Genomic DNA, 19,554 nt, shown 5'->3' with positions numbered 1-19,554 from the left:
AGGCAGAGATATGGGCAGAGAGAGAAGCAGGTTCCTCACAGGAAGCCTGATGTGGAACTCAATCCCAGGACCCTGTGATCATGCCCTGAGCTGAAGGCAGATGCTCAACTGCTGAGCCACCCAGGTATCCCTTGAAATTTACTTCTAATTAAGGGTGTAAATGTCACATTGTGTTACGAGTTTACCTTTTTACCTAATAGTTAACAATACTGTATTGTATACTTGAAAGTTGCTAAGAGAGTACATCTTACATATATATATATATATATATATATATCTCAAACCATTATGTTGTACATCTAAAAATGTTATGTCAATTATATCTTGGTAAAAATATAATTAAGTTAAAAATAAAAGGAAGAATCAGTTATATCATAAATTAAATTTTTGAACTAAGAATAGAGATGTAATTTAAATGTGTCACAGAGGCTAATATTCTGGATACCTCCTCAGGGTCTGTGATTAAAGCTGTATTTCAATATTAAAAAAGGTCAAGTGAAACATACAACCAATGTCAATTCAATTATAGTACTGTAAATTGTTTATTAGATTTTAAGCCCAGAAAGTATTCTGGACCAAAATCCAGTTCTTCTTGTGTCTGGGAGACTTCCGAAGTGAGCCTTTTTCTTTTTTTAAGGAGGAAGGGAAGGGAGTGAAGAAAAGCCTCCCTTTTGCTTTCCCTGTTCCATTCTTCAAAGCAACCAGATTTTAAGTCCATGGAATGCCATAGGTAATTCCAAAAGCTACCATCTTCTTTTTTTTTTTTTAAGATTTATTTTTTTTATTCATGAGAGACACAGAGAGAGGCGGAGACATAGGCAGAGGGAGAAGTGGGATCCCTGCAGGGAATCATGACCTGAGCCAAAGGCAGACTCTCAGCCACTGAGCCACCCAGGCGTCCCTAAAGGCTACCTTCTTATATGAAGGTTGGGAAAGGAGCAACTTATGCATAAGTTAGACTGAGAAGAAGCATTAGCAAGCTGGAAATTTTTTAAAAAATATTTTATTTATTTATTCATGAGAGAGACAAAGAAAGACAGAGAGAGAGAGGCAGAGACACAGGCAGAGGGAGAAGCAGGCTCCATGCAGGGAACCTGTCGTGGGACTCGATCCCAGGTCTCCAGGATCACAACCTGGGCTGAAGGCGGCGCTAAACTGCTGAGCCACCCTGGCTGCCCAGCAAGCTGGAAATTTGAAGAGAGTTTATCCCCATACACCTAACAAGGTAGGCATCCTAGTTTAGGCAACTGTACTCATTTATATTATGTGAAATAGCCACGGGTATAGCAGAATCCAATAATCTGAAGCCATTTCTTTCTGAGACACACCTGGCCTTTTCCAGAGTCATACTTAACTGTGGAAGAGAAAGTGAAAGAAATGTCTCTTGCTGAATGCTTTCTTCTTGTTTACTATATGGATAGCTAATTGGACCTTTTAAATTCTGTCTATAAATCGTGATCTTTCTATTAGGGGCAATAAAAAAAATCTATAGGTTCTTAGAGTTGTTTCTAGTTTAACTATGGTAATTGACCATGAATAAACACAGCATGTTCCAGGGACATGATTATTTGACTTTCAGCGGGGAAGCCCTCTGCTGGCACCTAATGCAACAGATTGAATTTGCTGTAGAACCACTGATGTCTGGGGCTGGAGCTGAGATGAGGGGATGGGCCAAAGAGCTTAGAAGGACGTAATAGGAGGCAGATCGATTCTGTTTGGATCCAGAATAGCTCAGAGGAGTATATAGGTACACAAAGTGATGCATATTTTTACCAACAGTAGGGAACTAAAATCTGGGTAAGGGTGGCAGCTGGAGTCATCTTGCCTGTTAGTGTAAAAGTGACAGTGGCCTTAGTGACTATTTCAAGAGGAGAGAATAGTAGCAGGTGATGAAGAAATGAGTATATTTGCTCGTTTGTTTGGTCAGTCCACAAGCTGCTAGGAAATCAGTGTTGTCTTAACACAGGTGTCAAGAATACACTAACTGCTCTTGGGTGTCAGCTGGCCTATTTTGTTTTTTAAGGATTGACTGTTAATGGTAGTTGTTGAACTACCATTATCTACTTACTATCTCACTAAAGTGAGATAATTAACAGATACAAAGTGCACTGAAAAGTCAAGCTGCTGTACAATTATAAGAGAGAGAGTATAGCATCAGAGTCAAGAGCATGGGCTTTAGGAGCACATGGGTTCCACAGACTAGCTTTCTGCCCTCACCAAGTCCCTTAATCTCTTTACACTCTATTCATCATATCTTAAAGTGGAGACAGTGATCTCATTGGATAAGGCCAAGGCTCAGCCAAGTGGCTTTGTCATGACAGCAGTGGCCTGCATATAGCCATGGCAGTTGTAGAGGTGCAATCTCCTACCTTGATTGGATCACCACTTCCCTCTCAAAGTTTAAAGTGTTCTCCTACCTACTACAGCTAATCGGCTCCTTTCAGTTATCCTTTCTGACTTCTCTGCAGCCTTTCATGCATCCGATAACTCCTTAAAGTTTTCTGCTGCTATGGCTTCTGTGACTTCTCTGATTCTTCACATACCTCTCTGACCACTGCTTCTCATCTTCCTCCTTAGCTTTTCCCCCTTTCCTTCTCTTAGATCGTGGTGTCCTCAGGGCCTGTCCTTAGCCTTCCTCTGCTGTCTCCCTGGTTTTCCTTATTCATCTGATGCCACCTTTGGGCTGGTGACTCTTAATTCACATCCCTACTCCAAACTCCTGTGTGTCATCTATCAAGATGGTTTATGGGACACGTATTGGAACGCCATCTGAAAGGAGAACCATCTTTCTGCCAAAAGCATGCTTCTCCTCTTTTTTTTTTTTTTTTTTGGACATTAACCAACCAGTCACTGAGCTATGAAACTTAAGAGACATCAACTGTTGGACCATTTTTCCATCTTCCAGGTTATACTGGCCTCCAGGCCTAGCCACTTATCCCACTTATCCCGTCTCATTGCTTATCTGGCGGGTTCCCTCCTCTCCATGTGCTTGCCACTATTCACCCACTACTGCTAGGACAGCTTTGTGGTGAGCAGGTCATTATGTCCCTGGCCATTCAGCGCTGACAGGACACACAACACAGCCTGTGGAGCCCCAGCTGATCCTTTCGCTCTGCCACCCTTGCAGCCCAATCCTCCGCTCCTGGCCTACGGTCTCCCTGCAGCTCCTCTACCTGTTAACTTGGGAGCACCGCGTCCGTGCTCCTGTACTTTCCTGCCTTTCCCTCTGCCTGGCAATGAAGATGGAATAGGTTAATGGAGATTAGGTCCCTCGCTAGCATCCTGTATAGAACTTACCTCGTTGTTTTAGGCTACTTACGGGGCATTTCTTCCACAAGACGGAGGTTTCCTCAGTCCAGGGATCCTGTCCTGTTCCCCGAACCTCCTCTGGTCCCTAGACCTTGTGGGCGCCCACGGCACGGGATAAACGAACAGAAACACTGTTTATTCCGAGCGGGCTCTCGGGCTGTGCAGCTGACAGTCTGGGAGACCTGCCCCCCGCCCCCGCCCCGGGCCCCGGTGCTCCTCCGCCCCCCTCCCCGGGCCCCGGTGCTCCTCCGCCCCCCCCCGCCCCCGCGGCGCAGGTGGAGCGCGGCCGGGCGACTCGCTGCTTCGGGCCGGGCTGGGCGGCCGCCCGCGCGCCTGCGCCCTCTGCCGCTCGGCTGGCTCCGGGCGCGTCTCGGTGCGCGCGAGTCGAGGGGAGAGGCTGGGTGACAGCGGGGGGGAAGAGTTCAGCCCGACTCCGTCTCAGTCACCGATTTCTCCGCGGCTGGGCCGAAGCTGCCTCCCCGGGCGGCTCCCAACTGCTCCGCGCCGCCGCGGTCCCCACCGGCCGCCGCTCGACTCCGCCGGACGCCGCGACCGACCGACTCGCGAGTGAGTAGCGGCGGCTGGAGCGCCCGGCGGCGCGGCGGGGTGGCCCCCGGCGGGGCGCGCGTGTGTGCGCGTGTGCGAGTGCGAGTGCGTGTGCGTGTGCGCGCGGGGATGCCCCTGGGATTCCACGGCGGGCCGGGGCGCCCCGGGACCGCGAGTCCCTCCGAGCCGGCGCCGCGGCGTGGGTCGGCGCGCGGAGGGACTCGGCCGGGATTCCCCGGCCCCGCGCGGCCGCCGGTGGGGTTCCCCGGGAGGCGCCGGGGCGAGGAGGCGGCGGGGAAGCCCGGGCGGGGAGCGGCGGCAGCCCGGGGATCTGGGCGCGGGTCTCGGCCCCGCAGAGGCGCGGGAGCCGCCGGGGCCGTCTCCGCTCCCCTCCCCTCCCTTCCCCTCCCTCCCCTCCCCTCCCCTCCTCCCCCTCCCTCCCCGCCTTTCTCCCCTACCCTTCCTCCTTTCTTCCCTCCGCAGCATCACAAAAGCGCGAAACGAAACCCAGTGCGGCCAAGTCCGGCTTCGCGCTCCCACCTGGTGCGCATCGCCCCGGGGCCGGCGGAGCGGAGTGGGAGTCCCCGACCTTGGGGGGGGGGGGCTGGCCCCGGGGACACACCTGTTTTCGCCTCGCGCTGAATTCGAGCCGGGGTGCAGGATCGCGCGAGGGGATCCGCCACATGCTCGCCGGCGTGCGTGTGTGTGTGTGCGCGCGTGCGTGCGTGTGTGTGTGTGTGTGCGCGCACGCTCCCCGGGCCCACGCTCGCGGGGGCGCTTGGTGTAAACACCGGTCCCTGGGCCGCCGTGGCCGGGACCGCCCGGGGGCTGCGAGCGAGCGGCGTGACCGCGAGCCCGCGTCTCTTTGTGTGGCTGTCGCCTCCCCGCCCCGCCGCAGAGCAAACCGATTTTCGGTTTCGCGTGACACTGCGCGCTGGGACTTGGTGTGGGCCGCAGCCTCAGATGCCCCCGGTATTTGAAATCGAATAGTTCTTTCGGGCTGGGGGTTATTTTTAGCGTTGGGAATAAAGAGGGCTCGCGCGGTGACCTCTTTGCCGCCGCCTTGCGCTTTACATACGTGTCTCTAATTGATGCAGCAGACGGATTCGCATCCCGTCGCGCACACGTGCTTGCGCACAAGTGTGTACACACGTTTCTACACACGTAGCTTTACCCCCTTCTTTTCTTTTCTTTCTTTTTAAAACATTTTTATTAAATCGGTGCTAGGAACGTACTGTTTGTAAACAAAACCCAACAAACCGAAGAACCAAAACCAAAACCAAAAAAAAAAAAAAAAAAAAAAAAAAAAAACCTGAACCAACCAAACAAAAAAACTTTCCTTTGTTCTTCTGGGCATTTTTCTATTTTGAGTAATGGAGTAGGAGTACCGAAAGGTTGCAATTAGTTCACTCGAATAAAAGACACTGCCTCTGAGTCAGTGCTGCCGGGTTGATAATTACTAACATATCAAAGCGGTTGCTCTGTTTAAGGCAAAAGGGGCGGGGCGGGGGCAGGTCCACGGTACACAATGAGGGAGGGTCTCCGCCGACCGCCTGCTGCTTATTGTTCGGGCACTGGAGGCTGCAGCCTGCAGCCGCCGCCTCCTCCCGGGCTTCGCTCCTCGCTCGTCCCTCGGTCCCCCTGGGGGCCGTCCGAGTCACCCAGCGCTGGCCCTCGGGGCGCCGAGACGCCAACCCCAGCCGCAGCCGCCCTTCGCTGACCGCCCTCTCTCTGCTTTGCAGGTTGGCATCTTTGCGCCCGAGGGTGTCGCAAGCCGAGGCGGCGAGGACCGGGCGCCTCTGGCCCAGCCCGCCGGGCGCTATGCGGCGCGGGCAGCAGCGCTGAGCGCCCCCACGCCGGGCACGGGGCGTACTCGCTCCAGGCGGCGGGCCGAGCGGCGGCGGCGGCGGAGGGGATGCGCCCGGGACGCGCAAGGCTCCCGCCGCGAGCTACCGCCCCGAGGTGGACCCCAAGCAGGGCTCATCGCAGGACCGCGCGGACCCCTGCCCCGCGGGGCACGCGGCTGCGGAGCCTCGGGGCCGCATCTGCGGTCAGGATGCCCTGGGTGCCTCTCTGCTGGTGAGGATGCCCTGCTGCGCGGCTCTGCATCACCAGCCCCGCTCCCCGGTGGGCACGACTGAGCGGGCCCGACTTCGGCCCCTCGCGCTGGTGGATGAAAAGCGCCGGAGTCCCTGAGTGCGATCTGCGATCGAACCTGAATTCTAAGAGCCATGGACGGAGGCGCTGGGTTGCAGCCCCGGGCGGGAGAGCAGCTGGAAGCACGAGCCGCAGGAGGAGCTGTCCAAGACGAGTGCGAACCGGAGACCTTTAGGTCCAAGAGTTTACCGGTCCTGAGCAGCGCCTCCTGCCGGCCAGACCTCAGTCCTGTGCGTGCAGGAGCCGAGCCAGCCATCGGCTGTACAGATCCTTTGGGCCAGCGCGGGTTGCAGCAAGGGCCCAGCAGGTTGGCCCCCAGTCCCTCTGCCCCTTCCACTTCGGCAGAGATGGCAGGGCTCATGGAGTGTAACCACAGGGTGGACGTCAGCAAGGCCGTGTCGGTGTCCTCCGCTTTGGCCACGCTCCAGGGGAGAAGGTGCCTCTATGTGGTCCTCACCGATTCCCGTTGCTTCCTGGTTTGCATGTGCTTTCTGACCTTCATCCAGGCTTTAATGGTCTCTGGGTACCTGAGCAGTGTCATCACCACCATCGAAAGGCGCTACAGTCTGAAGAGTTCCGAGTCGGGGCTGCTGGTCAGCTGCTTTGACATTGGGAGCCTGGTAGTGGTGGTGTTCGTCAGCTACTTTGGTGGCCGGGGTCGGAGGCCCCTGTGGCTGGCCGTGGGTGGACTTCTCATCGCCGTTGGGGCTGCCCTCTTTGCTTTACCTCATTTCATCTCGCCTCCGTACCAGATCCAAGAGTTGAACGCCTCGGCCTCCAACGATGGCCTGTGTCAGAATGGCAACTCCACGGCGCCTTTAGAGCCTCCCGCCTGCCTGAAGGACTCGGGAGGAAATAATCATTGGGTCTATGTGGCTTTATTCATTTGTGCACAGATTCTCATTGGAATGGGTTCCACACCTATTTATACCTTGGGACCAACCTACTTAGATGACAATGTCAAGAAAGAAAACGCATCCTTGTACCTAGGTAAGACTTTCCTGTCTCCTCAAATAAGCTTGAACTCAACAGTCAAAAGGAAACACTTCCAAATTTCAGAGAGATTTTGTATATACACACACACACTACATACAGCATCTCATTATATATCTCACACATATATACAGTATATATAATGCCATTATATGTATTGCATGTATATTTTAAGCATTATGCTTCAGTTTATGTTTTCATGTTTTAGTCTTAGTGTGATATGTTTTAGTTTGGAAGAGAATTAGTAATAGTAGGTCTGTGGGCTAATCATCAGACTCACACTTCACACTCTTCTCCCAAGTAATACAAACTTTTAACTATGGGGTGGTGCTTCTTTCTCGTGCTGCCTGCTTTTGTAAAAACTCTAATTTATCAAGTTTATCCTCTAATGGCTGTTCTTCTAGAAAGTTCAGGAAGGAATAGAAGTACCTGGTGTGTGGTGTGAAGTTTTGGATTCTTTACTGCTTTCATCCCCTGCTGCTTCTCATTCTTGTCCCCCACATCAGGGCTGATAGAGTACCCAGACTGCCTAAAAGATGCCTTACTGCCTACACACCTGTATTTTTTTACCTAACACCTGCATCACCATTAAAACAAAACAAAAACTTGAGTGATATCAAATGACTAGGTTATCTTTATGCAGAAGCAAGATCACGAGTTGTAAAGTTAATCTAAAGCTATTTTTTATTGCTGGTTGAAGACCCTTAAGTACATGAACTTGGTAGCGAGTGGCTCTTGGATATGGTGATTTGACTTGCATGAATCAGCTCCTGTGAACAGGGGGTGCTTGGGTTAAATAGAGGGTGCTAACATGAGGTCAGACAGCCATGGTAGCAGATAGGAAAGTGCAATGTCCTGGAAACCTGTGTGGTTGTCAGCATCTCCCTATACTAGCTGCTCCTCCAAAACTGAGCTTTTAAAGGGATGTATTTGAACCCTTGAGAAGGATGAACAGCAGTCATGCTAGATGAGATCTTTGTTTTTCTATATTTCTATACTGGAGTCCTAACTAAAAGAAGAGAAAGGATTGTACTTTATGAAAAAAGGTAAATAAGCAAATACTAGTTATACTTACCATTTTATTAGTCATGCAGTGATAGGATCTTGGGTGTGGGAATAACAAGGTTTCCAAGGATGGTGAAAATGATACCCCATTAAGAGGGCTGTGCTCTTTCCTCAGCATAACTGCTGTCTCCCAGAATCCATAGTAGAAGTGTCTGAGCCATGTATAGTCCCCAGTAACTGGCCCAAATGCATTAGGACAAGAGTTTTATAATTTATTTTTATTATTAAATGCAAGAGAAAGAAATTTTCCTTTAGGACACTAGCTTGCTTGTTACTTTGCCATCTTGTTTTCTAACATTTATTACAACAAATTTTCAAACAGAAAATATGAAAAAATGAACACCAGTATTTCCTCCACCTAGACTCAGTAATCGTTCATTTTATCATATTTGCTTTATCAACTGTGTGTGTGTATGTAATATATTTTTTTTTGGGTGGGGGGCACAGCCCTTTGAAAGTAATTATAGACATCCCTAGGTTTCAGCCTGTATCTTATAAAAATAAGGACTTTCTTTTACTACATATGTACAGGAACTTTAACATGCTAAGTTCATAATCATTCCCTAATGTCATCAAACATCCAGGCTCTATTCAAATTTCTTCAATTATCTGTTCAACATATTTTATAACTATATGTTTTTCAGACCAACAGGCAGTCAAGATTCTCATACATTGCATTTGGTCACTAACCTTTTTGGTGATTTTATCACTTGTCTCCCATCCCCTATATTTCTTGTATATTGGAAGTTCAGTCTAAAGGTTTGAATAGATTCAGACGAAACATTTTTGGTCAGACTACTTCAAGGTAATTTGGTGTGTTTTATGTTACATGTATCTGGACATTTATTAGTGATGTTAATAAGTTTAATCACTTGGTTGAGTTGGTGATTGTTAGGTCTTTCCATTGTAAACATGCATTTCTCCCTTTGAAAATAATAAGTAATCTGGGGGATCCCTGGGTGGGTCAGTGGTTTAGCGTCTGCCTTCAGCCCAGGGTGTGATCCTGAAGTTTCAGGATCGAGTCCCACATCGGGCTCCCTGCATGGAGCCTGCTTCTCTCTCTGCCTGTGTCTCTGCCTCTCTCTCTGTGTCTCTCATGAATAAATAAATAAAATATTTAAAAAATGAAAATAATAAGTAATCTTTAGAATGATAACTCTGTAGATATTCTAGTTGTTATTCTTATTTTTGCTAATCTTTGCCTCCATTTACTTTGAAAACTTAGATTCCTTTCCACTCCACTTCTTAGATACCATTTGTACAAATTTGCTTCATCAAAAACACAGGTAGAGCCACACACAAAGAGAGAACATCCACTAGTAAGAGCTCTGAGATTTAACTTTTCTAGTTGTTGCCCACTGAGAAGAAAAACAGCAGGTGCTACTTTTGGGAAGACCGAAAATGAGACAGAGTCCCTGTACCTGAAGAGCTTTCAGTATAACAAAGAAATATTGCCAATTTAAGGGAGGAGTGTGAAGTGACACATGCAAGGGGAAGAAATTTATACAAAGGGTACTTGCTTTTTCATCCTTCTATTCCTCTTTAACCCCCTTCCCTTCTTCTTCCTCTTCTTTTGAAAAAACTTTCATGAGTGCCTTAGGACACATTCTTTGGGAAACTCCTGAGAATTCTGCTTCATATTAAATGGATCTCAGTAAAAGCTATGATGGTTTGAATGCCAGGAATCTTACCTGTACTATTTAATGTTCTTAATGGCCTCATGAGATGGGATTATTTTCCCTATTTTCCAAGGATGAGGAAATCGAAGCTCAGAGAGTTTGAGTGTCTTGCTTAACGGCTTCAAACCCACACATCTCTGGCCCCAGAGCCCTCGAGCTTCCCTCCTCACTGCATGTTTTTTTGGCGAGAAGCTCTGGGAGCCAGCTGAAACCAAGGGCTATCCCGTGTTCAGCAGAGCTCTGAGAATGGTGCAGAAGGATGCAGAACTGGCCTACAGTTATCAAACACGATCAAAACAAGATCCTTCCTAAACCTTTTCCAGCAGGTTTTATAGGTAACCTCCATGTAAATTCAAAGAAGAGAGACTACTAAGTTATTCTTAGAATATAAGGAACATTAACCTATTATGATGGGGGGATTTTTTCTAATAACTGGTTCGATAGCTTTGTTATTTTCCACAAAACTGTTCTCTGTTACCTTTTCACTATCCACTCCTTTCTGAATTTTGTCAGTCTTTCTAATTTCTCATTGCAACCATACAAGAAAAGACAAAAGCAGGTAGAGGGTTGGTATTTGTAAGCACAAATATCTGAATTAGCATTGAAACCATTGAGATGGAATGTAAATGTATGTCCTAATCTTTTGAGTGTTTGGTGTTAACATTCTTTTTTTTTTTTTTTTTTTAAGATTTTATTTATTTATGAGAGACACAGAGAGAGAGAGGCTGAGACACAGGCAGAGGGAGAAGCAGGCTCCATGCAGGGATCCCAATATGGGACTCGATCCTGGGTATCCAGGATCACGTCCTGGGCAGAAGGCAGGTGCCAAACCACTGAGCCACCCAGGGATTCCGGTGTGAACATTCTGGCCGCTTTAACTGTAGAAGAGCTGTGGTCATAGACGAGATATGGCAGCTTTTATACCCACTAAATGCCCTAAATCCTTCTGCAAGGAGAGAGCTTTAGTGTTGACCTGGAGGGTAGAGAAAGCTTTGTACTATTAAGAAGCAAGGTTAGTAACTAGACCATGATTTGTAATTGTATCTCAAGAGGGAGAGGGAAAGAGAGAGAGAGAGAGAGAGAGAGAGAGAGAGAGAGAATGTGGTCCTTTGAGGGCAAGATATTAATGAACCAACAGTGAAATGAGAAAGAATGGCTAATCGAGTGGGAAAAGGGGGGGGGGGTTAAAAAGGGAGGCATTTCCAGAATAGAAAGCCACAACACTGATTGCGGGATCATCAGGATGAGTAATGATGGGCACGACCGGTTGGCCCAGCGCTGTGGGTGCGGCCACTGCGCTTCCCTGGCGTGAGGGCCCTGACTTCACACGGCCAGAGCAGGGGCGGACTTGAAGATCTCTATTTTAGTCTGGTTCTGCCAGTGACGGGCTGGGGGGGTGAGACTTGAGACAAATCCCTTAACGTCTCCCAGCCTCTGTTTCCGCCTGGAGATTAGTACATTTGTTTCCCTCACTGTAATATTTTGAGGACCAAATGGGATTACATGTGTGCAAGCATTCTCCCAACTGTAAGAGGCAGCACTCTGCTGTGTTCAAGTGGAATCCAGACTCATCCCACAGAGTGGGCAGGCTGAGGAGTGAGATATTTTACTCTCTCTGCGTATGAAAACCCTTAACCAGATCTTTTTATAGTTGGGAAAAAGGAAAGAAGCAGCGTGTAGGAAATGAAGACATTGTAGGGGAAATCGCTCCTCAGCAACACTGTACGGGTTCGATTTGATCAACGTCTCAGCAGCATCATCTGCTGATTAATTGAGTTTTCTGAGAACCCAAGATTTTATTACCAGTGCTTTCGGCATGTCAGGCTTTGGTGGCTGTGTTTCGCACAGAAGTGTGTGAACGTTTATGCAGTGTGTATTTGGGCCCAGTGTAACATAACAAGAGCCCTCTTGAGGTTTGAGGGGCTCTGTGGTGTCCCAGCTTCACTGCTGTGGGTCTTCTGGCAGGACGCCAGACTGGCAGGACGTTTGGTCACCAAGAATTGGTCCAAGGACATCCTCAGAAGTAATATTATTGTCTTAAAATAAATAGCTGGTGGCTTCTCCTTTTTTTTTCTTTTTTCTTTGGCATTGCCTCAGTCTTTTAAAAAGTACAGTGAGGTTAAAATCAGTTGAGTTCTATTTTTTCCAGATTTCATAGTATAAACATTATATATGTGTATGTATAGATGTGTGCACAAATATACATATTTGTGCTCTTTCACAGTTTTTTTTTTAAATAAAGATTTTATTTATTTATTCATGAGAGACACACAGAGAGAGGCAGAGGGAGAAGCAGGCTCCATGCAGGGAGCCTGATGTGGGACTCGATCCTGGGTCTCCAGGTTCACATTGTGGGCTGAAGGCAGCGCTAAACCGCTGAGCCTCCCAGGCTGCCCTATTTGTGCTCTTTCTGAGATATGAAAACCCTTCAACATATCTTGTCTGGCTTTATCAGTGACTGGGGGTGAGACTTGAGACAAACCCCTTAACATCTCCCAACCTGTGTTTCCACACGACGATTAGTACATAATCCCCTTCAACATGTCTTTCTTTATAATTGGAAAAAAGAAAAGAAGTTACTTCTTAGGAACATTGTATAGAAAAATCTTGATCAGTTTTTAGCAGAGTTCTATAGAACAACCTACATCTGTGTATGTCAGGTTTTATTTTTTAAATTTATTTTTAAAGATTTTACTTATTTTTTCATGAGAGACACACAGAGAGAGGCAGAGACACAGGCAGAGGGACTCCATCCCAGGACCCCAGGATGATAACCTGAGCCAAAGGCAGATACTCAACCACTGAGCCACCCAGGTGACCCTATAAAGTTTTATTTATGGTAATAAAAACAATGAAAGATATATATACGTATCTTTAAGTTCGGCCTTCCCCAAATGGTATAACCAAATGGATATATGGCTTTGACAAGATCAGGGTTCTTTTATCTTGAGCAACAAGCGAGCTTCCTCTCTTCCCCCTGGCTCATTTTTGCAATGGCTCTGGCGCCTGGGGCACTGAATGGCTGCTGCTCCCCACAGGGAGAGAGTGGAGGAGGTGGTCTCTGCTTACACTCCAGGATATCCCCTGGCCTCTTCTAGCTAACATGATTTTGAGGAAGGCAAGAGTTAGGTTTTCCTATCTGTATGGAAGAGGAAGCCAAGGAAGTTGAAAGTGGCGTGAATGCTCAGTGACTTCTGGTCATAGGGGTCCTCACAGCAGTCGTGTTTCTTTTTTTTTTTTTTTTGTCTCAGTAGCCAGAAAACTCAGGGTATTTTCTTTTTCCCTGACCAGTATTAATAACTTACCCTCAGTGGCTTATAGCATTAATTTTCCTGATGACCTTTTGTTAGGATTTTGAAAGTGCCCAATAAAAATAGCACTCTTTCCCTCACTTGAGTTCTGAGTTCATTGAGAAATAAGTCAAAGGCATAAACCCATAAGGACCAAAACAGCACTTTTTTAAACTGATAGAATCGAGATTGAAGAATGTAGCTCCTGTCTTTGTGCAGATGGAGTTTGTGATGATCCCACCATTACACAGACTTACTCACCCAGCCACAGGCCATGCATGCGGGAGCTCAACAGGGCAGCAGCCTTGGATCTCCCCACGTGGGGTGGGGCCAGGTCTGGGGGTAGCATCAGGTAAGACTTACCCCAAGGGGGAGCAGGACAGAATTTTTACCTCCTGTGTGCGTACTTACTCCCAAGAGGCAAAAAGGAGGAGTTGAGCTGAACATCCCAGTTTATATTAAAACTCATCGATGACATTAATCTCTTTCTGCTCTCCTGGGGAGGAATAGTGCTGGGGCATGGGGGGAGCCAAGAAAGGGAGCATCATATAGAACGTGTATTCTCTTCTAAGACTTTTTTTTTGAAGACTTTTTGTTGTTGTTGTTTATTTGAGAGAGAGCACAGAAGGAGAGGGAGAAGCCAGTTCCCCGCTGAGCAGGGAGCCCAATGCGGGGCTCGATCCCAGGACCCTGGGATCATGACCCGAACCAAAGGCAGATGCTTTAGCCACTGAGCCATCCAGGCACCTCTCTTCTAAGACTTTTAATTCCTTTTTTATCCTGCTTTAATTTTGCTTGTCTCATTTACAATATTTTCATCTTTGTAAGCCTCATAAAATCCTTTTGGGAAGTAGGCTCCACAAATCATGAATAAATAAAAAATAAAATCTCCACTGAAAACTAATATGGGGGAAGATGATGATTGAGGAATTGGAGGAAGTGGTCCAAGACACCTGAGGAGCAGTGACCAGAATGGATGCAGGGCAGAGAGTGAGAACGACCTGGCAGTGGCCTCTGTGGCCTGTGGCAGTGTCTTGTTGGGATGTCAGTCAGTTGCACATATACTTGGGGCAGCTAATCTGTGTCAGAACAGGTATGTCTTCTCTACCCTTAGCTATTACTTTATTAAGGATTTTATTTATTTATTCATGAGAGACACCCAGAGAGAGACAGAGACATAGGCCAAGGGAGAAACAGACTCTCCGCAGGGAGCCCCATGTGATACTCGATCCCAGGACCCTGGGATCATGACCTGAGCTGAAGGTAGATGCTCAACCACCGTGTCCCCCAGGTGTCCCCCATTACTGATCTTCTATCAGCTGCATGGTGGTCACTTGTGGCCTCTAAGACGAACTAGTCAAAGATGTTGAGAAACAAGCTTCAGATTCTAACTGACAAGCAGAAGGATTTACTGCCTTGCTGTGGAAAAGACAGTTGAGTGCGCCTTGATTTATTTAGCCCACCTGCAAAGAGAATGGCCTTTTTAATGGTATTTATACTACTGTTTTCAAGCATGATTTTATCGATCTCTCCCCTCCCAGTGCTATGAAGGCTGTTATGTGCGCAGTCTGAAACAGCTCTTCTGAAACTTTATTTATTTTTTATTTTTTATTTTTTAAAGATTTTTTTATTTATTCATGAGACACACACACAGAGAGAGAGAGAGAGAGAGAGAAGCAGAGACACAGCTAGAGGGAGGGGCAGGCTCCATGCAGGGAGCCCAACGTGGGACTCAATCCTGCATCTCCAGGATCACAGCCTGGTCTGAAGGTGGCACTGAACCTCTGGGCCACCAGGGCTGCCCCCTTCTGAAACTTTAATGTGTGAATTATCAGGATGTTTTTTTCCCAAATGCAGATTCTGCTTCTGTAAGTCTGGAGCGGGCGCTCAGGATTCTGCATTTCTAATGTGCTTCCAGGTAAGGTCAATGCTGCTGGACCATGTTTGGAGCAGCAGGGATCTCGAGACCACAGATCTTTGGTCCTTTTCACAGGTGGGAGGTTGCTGTCTGGGCTTGGGGCTGGAGCCCCAGTTGTCCAAACCAGTGACTGACTGAAGTTCTACTTCGTCAGAAAGAATCCTACCATCTCTTACTCATTTGTGAAGGCAAGATGTCAGTTTTGGGTATTTCTTAAGCTGTGGCTACTGTTATGAATTCCACAGTCGTGTGACATCACGATCACTGGTGCGTTTAGTAAGAGAAAGTGACCGTAGACAGATGGAGTTCATTTTGACATTAACTAAAAGAAGCACCACTTTCTTTATTCTCTTCTCCACCCCGAAGGCTCTGTGCTGGTGGGTTCCTCTGTGTTGGTGGGACTCTGCATGTCAGAAATATGTCTGTGAGCTCACCTCAGGTGAGCTCACCTTATGAGGCCCCTTGGGTGGGGGAAAAGCAAACATGTACGTGGCTCTGCTTTTGTCTTTCTAAACAATCTAGAAAATTTAGTAGTGCATTGGGAGTTTGATAATAGATAAATGTAAGATCTGGGTACATTGGAAATGATTTTGAAGAATGAGGCTCAGAAGTTTTTCCTTTGCAAAGGGTGATCAAACAGAAAAGGGCACAGCCTGGATTGGCTGGCAATGTTCTCTCTGTAGTCAAGTCAGTATGTGTCCCAGAGATCATCTCATTTAGCCCTAATTGTAAAGATGATCATTTGATAGATGAGGAAGCCTGGACTTTAGGATTGAAGCATTTGTTTTATGTGAAACAGAATGGCAGCTCCTCCAGAAATGAAAAATAGACTTACTATATGATCCAACAATCTCACAACCAGGTATATTATTATCCAGAAAGAATTGACAGCTGGGTCTCAAAAAGATATTTGCACACCCACGTTCTAGCAGCATCATTCACTATAGCCAAAAAGGGGAAGCAATCCAAGTGTCTATCAGCACATGAATGGATAAACAAAAAATGGTATAAGCATACAATGGGGTATTATTTGACATTAAAAGGGAGGGGAATCCTAACACATTCATCTACAACATGGATAAATCTTGAAGACATTGTGCTAAATGAAATGTGAGGCTTAACATATACCAGGCATTGCCTTATCATCTTATTTTATTCTCAGAACCACTATGGGGCAGCTACTTTTCTTCTTTTCTATTGTGGTAAAAAACACATAAGACTGAATTTATCATCAACATTTTATTTTTTTATTTCTTTTTTTAAAAAAAGTTTATTTGAGAGAGAGAGAGCAGGGGGAGAGGCAGAAGGAGATGGAGAAGCAGGCTCCCCACTGAGCAGGGACCCCCCTCCCCCCAGTGGGGCTTGATCCCAGGATCCTGGGATCATGACCTGAGCTGAAGGTAGTCCCTTAACTATCTAAGCCACCCAGGTGCCCCACCATCAACCATTTTTAAGTGTACAAGTTAGTAGTGTTAAGTATATTCAGATTGTTGTGCAATAGATCTCTATATGTTTTTCATTTTGCAATATTAAAACTCTATATCCATTAAACACTAATTCTCCCTCTCCTAGTTTTTGGCAAATACCTTTCTACTTCCTGTTTCAACTGTTTTGACTACTTTAGATTCTTCATATGAATAGAATCACATAGTATTTGTTCTTTTGTGACTTGCTTGTTTTGCTTAGCACAAGGTCCTTGAAATCCATTCATGCTCTTGCAAATGGCAAGATCCTGATCTTTTTTATGGCTGAATAATATTCTGTGGTATACACATACCATTTTTTAAAATCCATTCATTGTTGATGGACACTAGGGTTGCTTCCATTTCTTGGCTCTTGTGGATTATGCTGCTGTGAGTATATCTCTTTGAGATCCTGCTTTTAATTCTTTTGGATATACCCAGAAATGAGATTTCTGGATCGCATGATAACTATTTTTTATTTTTAGAATATCTTCCATAGTGTTTTCTGTAATAACTGTACCATTTTATGCTCCCACCAACAGTGCATGGGGGTTTCAACTTCTCTATATACTCACAATAGAAGAATATCTTTTATTCTCTTGATTAGTTGCCATTTTGATGGGTGCTAGTTGATATCTTATTATTGTTTTGGTTTGCATTTCTTTAACGGTTAGTGATACTAGATATCTTTTAATATGCGAATCAGTCATTTATGTACCTTTTTGGAGAAATGTCTAAATATTTTGCCAGTTTTAATTGGATTATTTTTTATTGTTGTTGACTTGTAGAATTTTCTTACATATTCTGGATATTACCTCTTATCAGATACATGATTTGCAATTATTTTGTACCATTCTATGGGTTAGCTTTTCACTCTGTGGATTGTTTCCTTTCATGTGCAGAACTCTAAAGATGTGGTATAGTTTCATTTGTCTATTTTTTATTGACCGGACTTTTGGTGTCGTATCCAAGAAATCATTGCCAAATCCAATGTTCAGAACATTTCTCCCTATGTTTTCTTTTTTTAAAAACAATTTTATTTAAATTCAATTTAGTTAACGTATAGTGTATTATTGGTTTCAGGGCCTATGTTTTCTTTTAGGTGTTTAATACACGTAGATCTTTAATTTGGATAATTTTTTGCATATGGTATAAAGTCAGGGTCTACCTTCCTTCTTTTGCATGTGAACATCCAATTTCCCAGTATCATTTGTTGAACATCATGTCCTGTCTCCATTGTGTAGTATTGGTTCCCTTGTCAAAAACTGGCAGCTACTTTTATATTTTACATATTTATAGTTTTATATATATATTTATATACATTTTATAGGTGAGGAACTCCAGATTAACAATACACTCAAAGTCATCTCAAAAGTGGCAAAACCAGCACCCATGGTCATCATCCAAAGCCTGAACTCTAAACATCAACATCATGGAGAGAGGAGGGGACAGAAAAGTTGATAAACTTCTAGTATGATTTTGGCTGACTTTCTTAATTTTATTATCTATAAAGGAGATGAGGAGGTAAGGCTAGAGTTGTTTCTTAGATTTTTATCATTTCTTAAGTTCTCCAGTTCTGTGTCTTCTCAGCCTGACTTGATATGGTTGTGTACTGGATTTTTGTACTCAGGTCTGCAGAGAAATTGTAGTTGGTTTGTTTTTCCTTGAGCCATTAAATGCTAGTCTCTTGGGCCCTTCTTCCACCACCTGGTGGCTTGACTGTTACCATCATGTGACAGCTATCCTGTGGGAAATCAGGCATTCTTAAAAAAAAAAAAAAAAAAATATATATATATATATATATATTTATTTATTTATTTATTTGAGAGAGAGTGTGCACATAAGCTGGGGGGAGGGACAGAGGGACAGAGAGAGGGGAAGCGGAATCACCCCTGAGTGGGGAGCCTGACTAGGGGCTTGATCCCAGGACCCTGAGATCACAACCTAAGCAGAAACCAAGAATCAGACACTCAACCGACTGGGCTACCAAGGCCCCCCTAAAAATAATTTTTTTAAAGCAAACTCTACCCCCAATATGGGGTTTGAACTCACCACCCAGAGATCAAGATTCGCATGCTCCACTGACTGAACCAGTCAGACATTCCTTTTGCTCCTTTTTAGGCAGCTGTGTGTTACCTGATGGTAACTTCAGAGTCTACTTCCCCTCCTGGGATTTATGATTACTTGTGAACTGTCACCCTGCAAAAATGCTAATCCTTGTTACCTAATATAACCTAGAAAGGCAGGTGCAGGTTACTCTTGCTCAAAAGAGCATATTTATGTAATTAATATTTTCAGCAGGATGAAATCACATAATTTGCAACTGTATGAAATTGAATTGTACAGTTCCTTTCCTGACTGTCTAGAGTGTGGGAATTCTTAACTGTAATACTTTAATAATAACAATAGTAATAATAATGGGATTTGGTTTTGTCAGGTTTTTTAAAAAATTTTTTTGGTCTTGAAGCCTTATGAAGGAAATAGAAGTTTTAAGGTTTTTTTTTTTTTTTTCTTTTTTTAAGAAGAGGGGAGAGATTTGCTTGCTTTCTGGCCATAAATCTCTTATATTTATGTGCATATATATATATATATATATATATACACACACATATATATATATAAATCTGATATAAATCTACTTCTAATCAATATATAAAGATGGACCAACAATGGTCATATGCAAAGTGTCTTTGTATTATTGGGTGGAAGCTATTTGCCAGTATTTTGTCTAGAAATATGCTGTTGGAGTTCAGCTGGAAGGGGAGCTTTTCCTGATTTGAACTGCATTTTGATGGCTTTCCTTTTAAGTGAAGGACAGAAGCAACTTTTAACAAGATGCAAACATTTTCCTGAGATAAATCTGAAAAGTTTCCCGTGAGAAAGACTTATTTAAAAATACAAATATAAATCTTAGGGGCACCTGGGTGGCTCAGTTGCTTAAGCATCAACTCTTGGTTTCAGCTCAGGTTATGATCTCATGGGTTATGGGACTGAGTCCCGTGTGGGACTGTGTGCTTCTGAGGAGTCTGCTTGAGGATTTTCTTCCTCTGCACCTCCTCTACTGATGCTCTTTCTCTCAAATAAATAAGTAAATCTTTAAAAAATAGAGATATAAATCTTAGAATACTTATTCT

General features: G+C 45.3%; 1 protein-coding gene across 3 annotated transcripts in view; it reads left to right on the top strand.

Annotated features, from left to right (window-relative positions):
- The first annotated feature begins 3,691 nt into the window (after positions 1-3,691).
- Positions 3,692-19,554, top strand: part of SLCO5A1 (solute carrier organic anion transporter family member 5A1) — a 140,904-nt gene continuing 125,041 nt past the window's right edge. For 2 of the 3 annotated variants that reach the window (XM_025477942.3, XM_025477944.3), the window contains exons 1-2: positions 3,692-3,876; positions 5,598-7,002. In XM_025477942.3, coding sequence (XP_025333727.1) covers positions 6,087-7,002 — 916 coding nt within the window. In that variant the 5' untranslated portion in view covers positions 3,692-3,876; positions 5,598-6,086. The remainder of the gene's footprint in view (positions 3,877-5,597; positions 7,003-19,554) is intronic. The other variant, XM_025477941.3, reaches the window with a different exon arrangement.

The sequence above is a fragment of the Canis lupus genome, chromosome 29 (assembly GCF_003254725.2).
Source record: "Canis lupus dingo isolate Sandy chromosome 29, ASM325472v2, whole genome shotgun sequence".
NCBI classification, from domain to species: Eukaryota; Metazoa; Chordata; class Mammalia; order Carnivora; family Canidae; genus Canis; species Canis lupus.
Note: the sequence above shows the minus strand (reverse complement) of the source record. Positions and strands in the feature narration are given on the sequence as shown.